Source organism: Gopherus evgoodei, chromosome 2, assembly GCF_007399415.2.
Source record: "Gopherus evgoodei ecotype Sinaloan lineage chromosome 2, rGopEvg1_v1.p, whole genome shotgun sequence".
Taxonomy (NCBI): domain Eukaryota; kingdom Metazoa; phylum Chordata; order Testudines; family Testudinidae; genus Gopherus; species Gopherus evgoodei.
Window position 1 is genome coordinate 252566720 of NC_044323.1, and position 15264 is coordinate 252581983.

The 15264-nt window shown below is 40.0% G+C and overlaps 1 protein-coding gene across 1 annotated transcript in view; it reads right to left on the reverse strand.

Moving 5' to 3' along the window:
• Positions 1–242: 242 nt before the first annotated feature.
• The window catches only part of TRIQK (triple QxxK/R motif containing), a 129099-nt gene continuing 114077 nt past the window's right edge, over positions 243–15264 (reverse strand). The window contains exon 6 of the mRNA XM_030553457.1: positions 243–645. Coding sequence (XP_030409317.1) covers positions 619–645 — 27 coding nt within the window. The 3' untranslated portion in view covers positions 243–618. The remainder of the gene's footprint in view (positions 646–15264) is intronic.

Consider the following 15264-nt stretch of genomic DNA (forward strand, 5'->3'; position numbering starts at 1 on the left):
TCAGCCTTCTCTCTCCTCCAGCTTCCCTTAGCCAATGCCTCATCCTTCAGTCTCCCAGCCTGTCACTGTAGTCCCTGTAGTGTGTTAACTAGGAATTCAGATCTTGCCTATGGTTAACTGGATATGCTCTAAGTTCCACACCTCAGACTCCCTACCCAGCAGACTCATTCCCCCAAACCGCATCTATCAATGGAGAGAAAACTAAGGACAGGATTAACTATAAAGCAAACTGGTTTATTAAACAGTGAAAAAGTAACTTATAGGACCCTCAGCAAAACAACACACAAATGGCATATAGGTGCAACAAACTGACATAAAGTCAAGGTCCCAAACTCATGAGGACAAAGGGGAATTTACTACAGATAAGGTACAGAGGTACACAGCATACTACACCAGGTTCAGAGGAATGGACCCATGACAGAGGACATCACAGTTGGAATACATCAGGACAGCAAGATGAGGACACAGGAGTTCAGGATACAGGTAAGACAGGAATCGGTCAGGAACTTACAGCTAGAACTATGGAGTTTAGATCTTCTTCTGTGGTCTTCTGTAGATCCCTCAAAGTCTTGGCTAAGACATGTACTGCGCTGCCACCAGGAAGGACAGCCTCTCCTCTCAGGTGCGGTAGTCTTTTATGCTCTCCTGTTAGTAGGCAGAACACAGGCCATGTGACCCCTGCTCTTTCCTGCCTTACAGAGAAAAAGGCACCAACTGTCTCAGGAAGAAGGTTACCAATATGGTGGACAAATAACAACTCCTTACAAACAAAATGGTGAAATGCCTAAACAAAATGGAACTTGCGGTTTTCCCCTATGGCAAGATCCCTGACTTTCCACTTCTGCTCTGAGACATGATCACAACGCCAAGATCGAAGTGTCCCAGAGGGTGCCAAACACTACATCACGGGATCTGTAGTCCTTATAGTCTCTAGTTCCTACAATTCATCTGAAAATAGTTGTGGTCCTTTGAAACCAATGCATAGTACTAGAGGCCTAATCAAAGCACCAGTGTCAAAAGTTTGTAGGCCCCCCATAGTGGGAAAGCCCTACATAAGTCTCACTTGTAACGCACCACTGGAGATTTAATATAATGCCAGTATACTATGGTCTCTTCACTACAAAACTATAGTAATCAATAACCAGCCATTTACTATCATGAATTTTTTATTCACATGGCTTTACATCAAGAATGGTGCTATGGTAAAAAGTTTCAATATATCTTTTGTCTACTTCGCTTTGAAAGACATTTTCTTAAAAGTGTCTTTCAGTGAAAAGATTTGGAGCAGATTTCTAGTCTTTAAGGTCTGCCACTTAATTGTATAATACATTATAAACTACAGAAAAGTAGCAATAGTTGAATCACTTTTGTTAAGTGACAGCTGAAGAGTAATAAAGTGGAATAACAATGTCCAAGCCCAGCATTTATAAAGCAAACTTTCATCCAAAACACCTGTGTGTTCCCCAGGCTGAGGAAGCATTTTAACTTAAAACTAGGGCTGTCAAGCAATTTAAAAAAATCAATCACGATTAATTGCAAGATTAAAAAACTTAATCATAATTAATTGCACTGTTAACAATAGAATACCATTTCTTTAAATATTTTGGATGTTTTTTACATTTCCAAATATATTGATTTCAATTACAACACTGAATACAAAGTGTATAGTACTCACTTTATATTTATTTTTTATTAAAAGTATTTGCACTGCAAAAAAAAAAGAAATAATATTTTTCAGTTCACCTAATATAAGTACTGCAGTGCAATCTCTTTATCATGAAAGTTGAACCTACAAATGTAGAATCAGGTTAAAAAAGAGCTGCATTCAAAAATAAAACAATGTAAAATGTTAGTGCCTGCAAGTCCACTCAGTCCTACTTTTTGTTCAACCAAGTGTTCAGACAAACAAGTTTGTTTACATTTGCAGGAGATAATGCTGCCCACTTCTTGTTTACAATGTCAACTGAAAGTGAGAACAGGTGTTCTCATGGCACACTTGTAACCAGCATCACAAGATATTTATGTGCCAGATGCACACTGAAGAGGCATATGTTCCTTCATGCTTCAACCATCATTCCAGGGGACATGTGTCCATGCTGATAATGGGTTCTGCTTGATAACAACCCAAAGCAGTGTGGACCGATGCATGTTGCTTTTCATTATCTGAGTCAGATGCCACCAGAAGAAGGTTGATTTTCTTGTTTGGTGGTTCGGGTTCTGTAGTTTCCGCATTGGAGTGTTGCTCTTTTAAGACATCTGAAAGCATGCTTCACACCTTATCCATCTCAGATTTTGAAAGGCACTTCAGGTTCTTAAAAATCTTGAGTCAAGTGCTGTAGCTATCTTTAGAAATCTCACATTGGTACCTTCTTTGCGTTTTGTCAAATCTGCAGTGAAAGTGTTCTTAAAATGAACAACATGTGCTGGGTCATCATCTGAGACTGCTATAACATGAAATATATGGCAGAATATGAGTAAAACAGAGCAGGAGACATACAATTCTCCCCCAAGGAGTTTAGGCACAAATTTAATTAACACATATTGTTTTAACGAGTGTCATCAGCATGGAAGTATGTCCTCTGGAATGGTGGCTGAAGCATGAAGGGGCATACGAATGTTTAACATATCTGGCATGTAAATATCTTGCAATGCCAGCTACAGAAGTGCCTTGCAAATGCCTGTTCTCACTTTCTGGTAACATTGTAAATAAGAAGAGGACAGCATTAATCTCCTGTAAATGTAAACAAACTTGTTTGTCTTAGTGATTGGTTGAACAAGTAGGACTGTGTGGACTTGTAGGCTCTGAAGTTTTACATCCTTTTGTTTTTTAGTGCAGTTAAGTAACAAAAAGAAATCAACATTTGTAAGTTGCACGTTCATAATAAAGAGATTGCGCTACAGCACTGGTATGAGGTGAATTGAAAAATACTATTTCTTTTATCATTTTTACAATTCAAATATTTGTAATAAAATATACAAATAATAATAATATGAAAACATAGAAAAATATCCAAAATAGTTAATAAATTTAAATTGGTATTTATTGTTTAATAGTGCTTAATCACGATTAATTTTTTAATAGTGATTAATATTTGAGTTAATCACGAGTTAACTGCGATTAATCGACAGCCCTACTTAAAACAGAATTTTAGCAGTCCATGCACATTAGAATTAACTGTATTCTGAGTAGCAATTAATGTTCTTAAAACTTTGCCAAATTAACAGTTTGAGCTAAAACTTTCCATGCTGGGTGTCTGCCTATGCTGAATTTTTGGGGGGAAGTTTCAGCTAAATGGGTTCGTTGCTCCTTAGAATGAGGTTAGGAAAAATGCGTCGTTTGCCCATGTTAAAAAAATTCTTACAACAGTTTGGTTGAGAAGCTCTAGCATCTCCATGATTTGGGACAGAGACTTGAAATATGGCAGGAAGGTCACCCTGCTGTCAGGGATGTGCCTTTTGCCATGCCTGTGAAAATTTGCCTAAATTTAGCCAAGTTATAAGCCACCCAAAAAACTCAGTTTGCACATGCTTAGTAGCCTCTTGTTAGAGTTTGGCAGCTAAATTCTCTGAGGATTCGATCTCCACTGAACATGCTTTAGCCCATAGCAGCTCCTCTGTGCTGCCTAGACTGCACATGAGCCATCCCTGCAGAGTGACTGAGCATGTTCCATTCTGGGGCTGCCAGGGGTGAGCAGGACTTTCCCTGCATGTATTGCTTCCAGCAGGGTTGCCACCTCTGAGGTTAAAAAATAAAGGGGACTTCTGGGATGATCCTAAGCCCACAAAACTGGACAATTGGCAGAGTGTACTGAGCACCCTTGCAGATTTCCAGGGACAGTGTCATAAACAGATAGCTAAGGGTTAACGTCTCTTTCACCTGGAAAGAAGTAATCTGAAACACCTGACCAGAGGACCAATCAGAAAACCAGACTTTTTCAGGTCTGGGTGGAGGGAAGTTGGTGTCTGAGTTCTTTGTCTTGTGACTATCTCTCTCTCGGCTATGAGAGGATCTCTGTTTCCTGCCTTTCTAATCTTCTGTTTCCCAGTTGTAAATACAAAAGATCAGATAGTGATTTATATGGTTTTTTTTTGTATTTACATGGTATAGTTGCTGGAGTGCTTTGAATTGTATTCTTTCTGAATAAGGCTGTTTATTCATATTTCTTTTAAGCAATTGACCCTGTATTTGTCACCTTGATACAGAGAGACCATTTTTTATGTATTTTTCTTTCTTTTTACATAAAGCTTTCTTTTTAAGACCTGTTGGAGTTTTTCTTTAGTGGGGAACTCCAGGGGAATTGAGTCTGTGCTCACCAGGGAATTGGTGGGAGGAAGAAGTCAGGGGGAAATCTGTGTGTGTTAGATTTACTAGCCTGACTTTGCATTCCCTCTGAGTGAGGGGGGAAGAGAAATTAGCTCTCGGTACTTCTGTTTTCCAAGGCTGGAAACGGGGGAGGGTGGAATCCCTCTGTTTAGATTCACGGAGCTTGCTTCTGTGTGTCTCTCCAGGAACACCTGGAGGGGGGAAGGGAAAAGGTTTATTTCCCTTTGTTCTGAGACTCAAGGGATTTGGGTCTTGGCGTCCCCAGGGAAGGTTTTTGGAGGGACCAGAGTGCCCCAAAACACTCTAATTTTTTGGGTGGTGGCAGCTTTACCAGGTCCAAGCTGGTAACTAAGCTTGGAGGTTTTCATGCTAACCCCCATATTTTGGACGCTAAGGTCCAAATCTGGCACTAGGTTATGATAGACAGCTACCTCAAAAAGAGGTAGCTGCATCTGACGAAGTGGGTATTCACCCACGAAAGCTCATGCTCCAAAACGTCTGTTAGTCTACAAGGTGCCACAGGACTCTTTGCTGCTTTCTCAAAAAGAGGATGATCCTGGGGAAACTTGCAAGCTGGCAACCTTAGCTCCCAACTGCTCGGGGTCACTGCACCACCAGATCTGAGATCAGGGAGACCATCTATCCCTGCTCACACCCTGCTGACACCCAAGCAACATGGGGGGAAATTCAGAAGCATGAGAAATGCAGATGGGGGTTGTAGGAGGCAGGATTGTTGAATTGGATAAGAGCAGAGGGAACGGGGAGCAGAAGGCAAGACAGGAGTAGAGGAGGAGAGAGGGCAGAGCAAAGACAGAAGTAGAGGGGAAAGATCTGGGATGTGGGGATAGAGGAACCAGAGTGAGAAAGAGAAAGGATGCAGGCACAGAGCCAGCAGCACCTCTAACCACTAGAGAATACTGAACATGGAGTCCTCAGTCTCTACATTCTTCTTCTGTCACCAAAAAAACTGTGAAACCCACTGGCAAAATGTGTGTCCCATCCCATATAACAACCTACTACTGCTATCCATTACTCTGTTAGCTCAAGTGGTAGAAATCTGTGTTGTGGCTCTAATGGTCCAAACCTTGGTGATGACCCAAACTGGAGATCAATATGATTCAAAAGGATTAAATTTCTGTTACATCCCAAAATGATGTTAAAAGAATGTTAAGATTGCAAAGTCAAGCACTCAAAAGATAGGAATGTCTCAATATAGGTTGCGTGTGCAACCTTAATTGCCTTTCAACCCATACAACTGTATTATGCTACAGTCTTGAATTGCATGATCATATGCTATTTTTTCTACAGGATCTTAAAATTGGGGATTTTTTTTCTGTATCCTTGTCTTCCTGACTGCTTCTGCTCAGACACATGCACCTCCACCAAGCAATTCCCAGGCCCCTGTAAAATCCCCTCGCCTGTGTTATGGGCAGCAGTCCCCTATTGTTTAAGCTATCTTACTCCTAAAAGGAGCTTACCTGCTTCTGACATAGATCTTGAATGAAGGATGTGTATCACTCCCATCAGCTTCAACCCCCATTATGGAACTCCAAGTTATCATGGATACTGTTTACTTTTAAAATGGAATGGATTGTGCCCTAATATTTGAACATGTATCATTTCTTCCAACAGACACTCTGTGCTTCTCTTGCTTTACAGTATATTTCAATGGATGCTGGTCTGCAGTACTAGGCCCATATAATTTATTGGGCTAATTATAATCCTGATACACAAGATTCGATCTTTCTCTAATATATTATTTGAAATCTTGCCACAATGCATGTGATCAATAAGCTATCTGACAGATGATTTCTGAAGAATTTCTTTTCTGTTGTAATTAAAAAAACACTTTACATACAGTAGGTATCTTATTTCCTTACTTATTTTCAATAAGTTACTGAATGGTTTCCTCATACACACAGCCTGCTATTCCCTGCTGGAATGCAACATGTGCTGAAAGTGAATTATTTGAATATCTAAATGACAAATATTCATTTCTACTGTCTGTTTACTGCCCAATTAAGTTTCACCTCTGATTAATTTAACAATGAGTCATTGTTGAGGATATTGTTGGGTATAGGAAAAAGAAATCAGCTAGATAATATCACATGTTGTACCATAGGCAAAGACTATTACAGAGTATGCCACAGTCAGAAGGATTCATCAGATTGTACCCATGATACATGTGTTTCCCCCTAACTTTGGGTGTACAATCCCTGTAGCACCTGTAAGTCTACACTGACACCCTACTTTCACTTGAGACACAACTGTCTGGGACTCTGCAGCTGAAAAGACAATATCTGTAACATGAGTCTCAAAGATATGCAGGTTAAGGGAATTTCTCTTTCTCCACAAGGGTCCCAGACCCAAAAAGATCCTATTTTAAGGATAATTTGGGAGACCCTGTTGTGGTACTGGGACCTGTGCTTCCCAGACAAAGAGTTGTTATGCACAGCATGCAGAGCTCTTGCAAGCACTTTTAGCACTGTGTGATCAGTGAACACTGCACCTATCATCCTTGGTTCTGTATAGCTATCATCTCATGGTCACCAAGCTTTCTCTGTGCCCCTTGCCAACCTTATTTAGGCATCATAACATCATCTGTTGGGGAAGGGCAGCATTGTTTCTGATGCTTATTGCCTCTATTCCTTCACTTAGGATCCCCTCCCCAATAGATTTTTCTATCAAATACTTTTCTTGGGATGCTCACAGAGCCTGAGCATCAAATCCCTTCCCACTTGTTCAGGTGAATCTGAATCCATCACTCATATTGAGAAGTTTTCCCTCCTCTACCAACCCAACCTATGTATGTGTTTACTTCTGACTCCTTGGAGAATCACTCCACTCATTCCTTTCCATTCTCAGGCTATTCAGATGACTGTTTTATCACAGACAGATCAATTTAAATACAAAGAAGTACATTCAAATAGCACCGTCATTATTCTCTTTTGGATTAATGCCAAAAGAATTAATAATGTTGCTCAGTCCCTGAATAACACCTTTGTGAAAAATTGGAGGGTGGAGAGGGAGCAATGGCTTGAGCCATTAGCTCAAAATATTTGGCTTTTGTTGGTGCATGTGTGTTGTAAGTGACCAGGCCTTAATGAAATTGCAAAGTAGCTTTCTAATAGCCAATATCTTTTCTATTTAACAAACAAATCAAATATTACAAATGAACAAATGAGAGTAGCTTAAGTATTACAGAAAAACTGGAATTTTAACTTTGATAACCAGAAATGAGATATGAAACCCAAGGAGACATGACTTTGTGCTCCCGAATGCTTCTAGTGCCAAGTTAAGGTCTTGAATCTAACAGTCAAAGACATCCGCTGGTCAGGACCCAATTATATCAGTGACTGAAGTTCCACCCATCACCCATCACCACAGCTGCATTCCCCTCAGATAATGCGGCTTGAACCCTTGATGGAAGTTTATGACATCTACAGAGCAAGTGTTCTGTGTCAAGGGGATGAGGGCCATGGAGCAAATTTCCAGAAGAGGTCAGACTAATGTAGAGGCCTGCGGGTCATGTTGAAAAACCCTCTTTGATTTGAAAAAGTTTTCCATCATAGCCTATTCTAAGGACATAAGTGGTGTTAAAGCCTCATGCTGGGCCCTCTATGTAAGGCTGAGTTTCACCCTGTAGACTGAAAGAGCAAAAAAGCTGAAAAGCAGATCTTTTATATAAAAAATATTTTAAACCAGGACAAAGCTCTAGGCCAAATTTCAAGAACCCCAAAGACTGGTGTATTTCCGAGCCAGGAGTTTGGTCCACTATAGAGATATGGACCTGCTGAAATTCCATGTGAAATTCTAATGGTTATGCAAGTTAGAAATGCAATAAAAGAGTTTATAAAAAGTGATATAAAAGAGGGTTAAATAATAAGATTTCATTCATTCTGATACAATTAAATAGGTTTCTTGGGTGCAAAGCTCTTAAAATTGTGCTCACAAGCAAATAAAATCTCTCTGAAGTTTTTAATGAGCTTCAGTAAACTTATGACATTATCTATCTTACCTTAGTGACCACAAATTGAATCCAAGCTGTGTAAATACCCAACCATTTGTGAATAAAACAGGATATAGTGAGGAAACGGAAGAGACGAAAGCAAAAGGAAAGGATTCATGTCAGAGTGCACCTAGTGAACACCAGCACTTCACAGATCTGTGTAAAAATTTACCACCTTCTTCCCTCCAGATAAATATTTACTAACAGTTTACTCCTATCTCCTGTCTCTTCACTGCTGACAAATTAAATGAAACTGATGCAGACTGCCAAGAAGCGAACAATACACAAACTAATTTTGGTTTTTGTCTGCCAGGAAAATAATCTTTATGTGAAGACCTAATTAAAAAGGATTCAGCTTTTGCGGAGCGGTCATGCTGCCTGCTTCATAACAGAACAAATTTTGATCTGGACCCATTGAGACATGGACACAGAAGAATGGGCTGCACACAGAGACTGCGACTTTAGCCATTCATCTGAGGTAACAGCATCCGAACAGCAACCTGGCAGAAAAGCTCCAGTGAATTTCAAATTGACCACAGTGACTAAAGATATATTAGCAACCAGAAAGAAGAAGGGTCTTCCCCACCACCTCCTCCTTTGACTTCCACTTGGCCTGCATAGCTAGAGTCTTCCTTCCTTTCTTCACATGATGTAAGGCGTTAGATATGGAGAGACTGAAGCTGTGCAAGACATTGAAAGTTCAATGTGTCAAACCAACTCATAGGACAAATGACTGAATAGCATCCACATGGGGGTAAGTGCCCATGATTGATACTTGCAATCCACATTTTAATCCAGCCACAAGGTCCAAGAATCAACAAAATACTCCTTGAATGCCTAGAGGAAATAACACAAAGTGTTTGCCATTTCTGCCAGCCTTTCCTTAAAACATCTTGGGAAAGTCAGATTTTTTTTCACTTAGTCTTCTCTGCTAGTATTGCTTCCTCAGCTATTCCTTCTACTCTTGCTTCTGCCTTCTTTTCACTAAACTGAAGCTGCTCTTCTACATTTTCCTCATGATCTTTTCTCTCTCCTGGTTTGATTGTATCTAATGACTCCTTTTATAAGTGGCCACAGACACTCATCTGCTGCTAGAGCTCTTCCTTCTGGGGTCTGAAGTAAAATGGATTCCTTAAACAGGATAGCTAAAAAGCTAAATTGACAGAAAATGATCAGATTCAAGTGAAAGATGAAAACTATTCCAGCACTAGATTTCTCAGTTACTATAATGGGAGAGCCTGTACCCTAACCTACTGCAACATATTACTTGTGCTTGCCAAGAGTGGCTGCAAATGCCTGTGAATTCATGTGCAATACTTATGTCTAAGATTGGTAGAATTCAGTATTTATTTTTGTTATAATATCAGACAATGGGTGGGTCAGAATAATCATTTAATGAGAGTAGAGAAGTTATATCTTTATAGCTGTTCAAACTCAAATTGCCATCATATGTCAACATATACAAAATAAACAGCCTTCCAAACACTAATAAGTTCTCAGGTAACATTTTTCTTACTTTGCCTATTTGTAAATTTCGAGGATCATCGATGGACATATTTTTTCAGGGGGTTGTGTGTCTTCAAAGAAACAGATGTGTATTAACATTTGCCGATAAAAATCTTTTCTTTCTAAGCTTACTTATAAGATGCAAACAATACTAATTATATGAATTAATGTCAAAACAGTATTGTTCTGTGTCTAACTGGAAGACAGTCAATCACTAAGGATTAATCAATTTTTCAAAAGCTGCTTTAATTAACATATTAATATATTATTGTGTTGAAGTCTCCAACAGAAAGTACATATTTCTCAATGTCTGTCAAGTACCTAGCAAGATGTGTATCTCACTATATATTGATACAGATAGCTACACATCATGCTATGTTCTTCATAAATAAACAATATATTGCCTTGAATTGAAAATAAGGCAGTAATTCAATAGAGAAATTTATAGACAACATGAAATCCTTAAATGGAATTCATTTTAAATACAGCACTTACAGTACCCTTGGGTGAAAGCTTTTTTAAAGCATTAGAGGAATCAAACAAACAAAGTCTATATTTTTGCATAGAGTGTTTTATGTTCAATGCCTCAATATTTATGTGCAGCATTATTTACTCAATGTGAAAATATAGGCTTTGTGTCTTTCATTCACTCAGCATTGCAGAAGTGTGGATACCCATGGGTGTATTACACCCACAGGTTTTATGCTGGCAGTACTTATATAATGAAAATGAATTTTTTACAATTTAAATTAAAGCTAACTTTAATTTGCAATTGTAATATACTGTAAGAGATCATTATACAGTATGGGTGCCAAAGGAGATTTATTATGCCAGTGAGATACATTACATGAAGGTTTGCTATGAATGAATGTGACACAGGAGAAGGAAAATAAAAAAATCAAATGAATCAAGTTACTAATGTATAATCATTTTATACAACTAAAATCCTTCCAACTGTAGGCTCAATAGCCTCTCTGTTAGAAGCTGAATTGCACTCACCTACCACAGACTCTCATAACTAGCAAACCAACTTCGCCAGCAGGGTGTTCAACTACAATATAAACAGTTCTCCAGTAATTATTCAGAAAATGATGTGTCAAAGATTTTCCTGGATAAACTGTCAACAACTGCACTCTAGTAGCGTGTGTGTGTGTGTGTGTGTGTGTGTGTGTGTGTGTGTGTGTGTGTGTGTGTGTGTGTGTGTGTGTGTGTAAAATGCACGTCTTATTTTTGCATAATACAAGTAAAAAACACACTTTTACTACTATACCAGGATGCACTCCAGGCAAGCGTTCACCCTTTCCATTCCCTAGGGACCATTCCTGCTAATGACATCTTCCAGGTTAAATCTGAAGGTCTATCCTGCTCCTTTGCTATCTTTCTTTAATATCACTGATCATTTTCTCCTCCCTGTTATCTGTTCCATGTGCTTCTATGACTCTGTCCTCTTCTTGGTCTCCTGGCATGATTACGTAGCCCTCTTCCCTGTCTGTATAGTGCACTCCCGCTGTGTTGCCCCACAGATTTCCTGTAATTTTCACTCTTAAACCTCACACAGGGGAGGAAGCCATAAATCACTTAATCCCTATGGGCCAAACTGGCATTGGCCGGAGCAGGCAGTAGCATGGAGAATCTTAGGGATGGACTGTTCCTCAGGAAAGCATAGAGTGGCCTGTTGTGCAGGGAGACTGTGCAAGCTGCACCATCAATTAGGAGAGTGCAGCCCCTGCCCCTCAGTGCAGAGACAGCAAGTGAGCTATTGCCCCTCCTTTTGCTCTCCTGAGTGCATGGTTTGTAATTGTGATAACCTTTGCACAGAACATGCAAAGGGACATGGGGGTGCTTCTTGGCCCTTGTGCACTCACATAAGAACCTATCACAATTTGGCCCAAAACAAAGAGGGTGTCACAAAGGTGCAATATGTAAAGATGGAACTGGAAGTGTCAAACCTCTGCTAACATAAACTATTTAGTGGATAGTGACTACAGACTGAGAGTTACTATCCCTGATGTGTAGTGACCAAGTGTTTCCTGAATAAGGTCTGGTCTACACTACAGACCTATATCAATATAACTATTCACGTAGTTATACCAGCTGAACTCCCCTGAGATAGCACTAGGTCAGCAGGAAAACTTCTTCCATTGATATAGCTACTGCCTCTTGGGGAGGTGGATTAACTATGTTGATGGGAGAACTCCCTCCTGTTGGTGTAGAGCATCTTCATTAAAGATGAAGCAAGCTCTGCCACTACTGCCTTTTAAGTGTAGCTATGCCCTCAAACTGATAGGTAATAACTGGAGATATACCAATTTCCTAGAATAGGAAGGGACCTTGAAAGGTCATTGGGTCCAGCCCCCTGCCTTCACTAGCAGGACCAATTTTTGCCCCAAATCTCTAAGTGGCCCTCTCAAGGATTGAACTCATAACCCTGGGTTTAGCAGGCCAATACTCAAACCACTGAGCTATCCCTCTCCCCAGCTACTACACTGTTTTTGTTATTTTTCTTTTTTTAATTTTCACAGCAAACACTGTTTATTTACACTCTGTCTGTTTTAAAATTCAGGTGTCAACCAAGTGCTAATCTGCTGCTATTTGCTGGTGCTTCAATTAACACATTATTAGCTATCAACAGCTGAAGGTGACTGGACTGTCACCTCTGTTTATTTCTTCAAAGTAACAGCTATCTGAAGCATCTGTATAGATGCACTCACATAAATATAACTTTGAACATAAACATATGCAGAATACATAACCATACACAGTTTCAACCAGATCTGTTAACAGAGCCACATCTTGTTAATTTTATCCACAGCCACAGCCTGTGCGGTTATGAGTATGGAGTCAATTTAATGATGCTAGAACTGACCTGTTTAATTCTCTCTCTTGTATGCTTCAGAGACCAGTGTATGGAAATTATTTAGGAAATATTAGCAGGGGCGGGTGGGAAGGGTATGCTCATACTAACCCTTCTCGAATGGGAATCTTTTAAATGTACAGGCTAAACTTCTTGGCTGCACAAATTGGCATAGCTCCACTTCTTCTCAGCATCTGAACAATGTGCCCTGGTGGCACGAGACAAGGATGCATCGCAGAATTTGGGCCATTGGTGGGATCATTAGCTGCCCCAGCCATGGCCGGGAACTGACAGGGAGTGCAACGTGAATGCTGATCCATGCCCCCCATAGCTCCACTGACTAGCACTAGCTGAACATCTGGCTCCTTGTAGATATCTTTCTATACCTACTGCTAGTCTGTCTAGATGTGACAATAAACAGAAACAATCAGCAGCAATTTTCTAACAAGGTTTGGACTCGAAAGGTCCCACCCTTCCAAGAGCAGGGAGACCTTAAATGCCCCACTCCCCAGAGAACTTCAGGGAGTAAAGGCTATTTTACTTTGTCCCAGTTCCTTCCCCTACATGCCTTTATAATTTAAGAAAGAAAAGAAAAGAAAAGAAAAGAAAAGAAAGAGGGTGTATGGACTATACTAGCATTTTCCATCTCTCTCCCCTCCTTCATTTTGCTCCAAATCTTACCTGCTTCTAACTGTTTTCTCTTCATTACAGGCTGTTTTTGTTTGAAGAGGGCATCCAAGAAGGAGGAAAGACAATTTATAGAATTATATAAACCCCTCACCCTTGGGAAGGACCTATTGGCCTTGGACCCCATAAATACAGTTCTGTCTCAGAACGCAGTCATTTCTGGAGAAGCTAGAAAAAGTCTGTTTCCCTGATCAAAGCCATTTTTCTTTTTGTATATATAAAGTCTGGCTTATTGTCCCATTTGTTATTTTCATTCTTTCTCACTTATTCTCTATAGCCACTTTAGCAATAAAAATTGCACATGTACTGTGCATTGTACCCAAAGCTTGGTTATAGGACTGTTAGCTACCACTCTTCATCACCCAGGGCAGTCTGACAGGTTTTAAGTACCAAGAAAAAGTGAGGTCCTTCCATTGAACTGACAGGGCTATTCTCTAGCACTTTACTACCGTCACTACCCACAGAGGACCACATTTAACAGGAAATCTGGGATCCTACCCAGGCAGTACCTGGCACTGGAACTAGCCTTTTCTCCTCACTGTGATGCCATGTACAAAAATGATCTTAATGTTTCTATGCCCTATTTATAGGGAAATAGCAAACAAAAATTTAAAGAAAATCTTCCTTGCCTTCCCAGACGTTTACTGATAAAAACAGCAAACCAAAGAAATGAGGATGGATACAGTGCAGATGGTTAAAGGAACTCCATGCATATGAGAGTGGGAACAGAGAGAGTAAAAGGAGTGATGAACACAATGTGAATAAAGTAGTTTTTGAGGAGAGATTGAGCAACAGGACTACTAATATGCATAACATTGAACACATCCATTAGTCTTTGCAAGACTAGGGCTGTAATTATCTTTCTCATCCAAAAATATTCTGTAACAGACCACACCATTTCAACCATGTTTGTTGAATCAGGTCATAATATATGGTATTCACTTTGCTTATCACAAATTGTTGCATATAGATTTTGTGCATGTGGATGTCTGATGGTCCACTCCTGCAGATGAAGAAACAACAGATCTGGATGAAGAATCCTGCCTTGTTGTGATAAATATCTGGAGACAGAGGAAGATGCACGTACCATCCGTCTGACAGCTGAAGCTGGTGTGTGTACCACTGCAGTCTTAGAGAAGCAGGAGCAATCAGTATGATTGTTGCCCTGTCCAGATGAATATTCTTGACCACTTTCTGAGTCAAGGGACAGGTGCGGAAAGCATACAGAAGGCCCTTTCCCCAATATAGAAGAAAGCATCCAAAAGGGATTGAAGGTGCTTCCTGCTCTTGAACTGAGGGGACCCTTTTTGTTAATTTCTGTCACAGACAGTTCTACCTCAGGCTAACCCCAGTTAGAAAAGATGTTATGAACTACTCAATCCTTCAGAGACCCCTTATGAATCTGAGAACAGTCCCTGCTGAGACAAACGGCTACCCCATTTCTTTCCTATGCTAGATGCCGGGCCACCAAATAGATATCATGAAGAATGCGCCAGCTCCATAACCTGACCTTTTCAGTGCACAATTGGAATAAGTGAACTCCTCCTTGTTTGTTCTCATAATACATAGCAGTTTTATGGTCTGTGGCCACCTGAACTACCTTCCCTTGAATACTAAGCAGGAATGAGTGGAGAGACAAATGAATGGCCCTTAATTCCAACACACTGATGTGCAAGCTCTTCTCTTGAAAGCCCAGTGACATTGGATATTTCCCTAAACTAAATGGGCATCACATTCAGGTTTGGAAACATCTGATGTTGTCATCATCAACTGTGGAGTGGGACTGATGAAAACACCCCTGAGAACACTTCTCCTGTTCATCTACCATGTCAATAAATGGAGATCATCCTGCGGCATGGTGCCAAACATATGAAAATTGTCTCA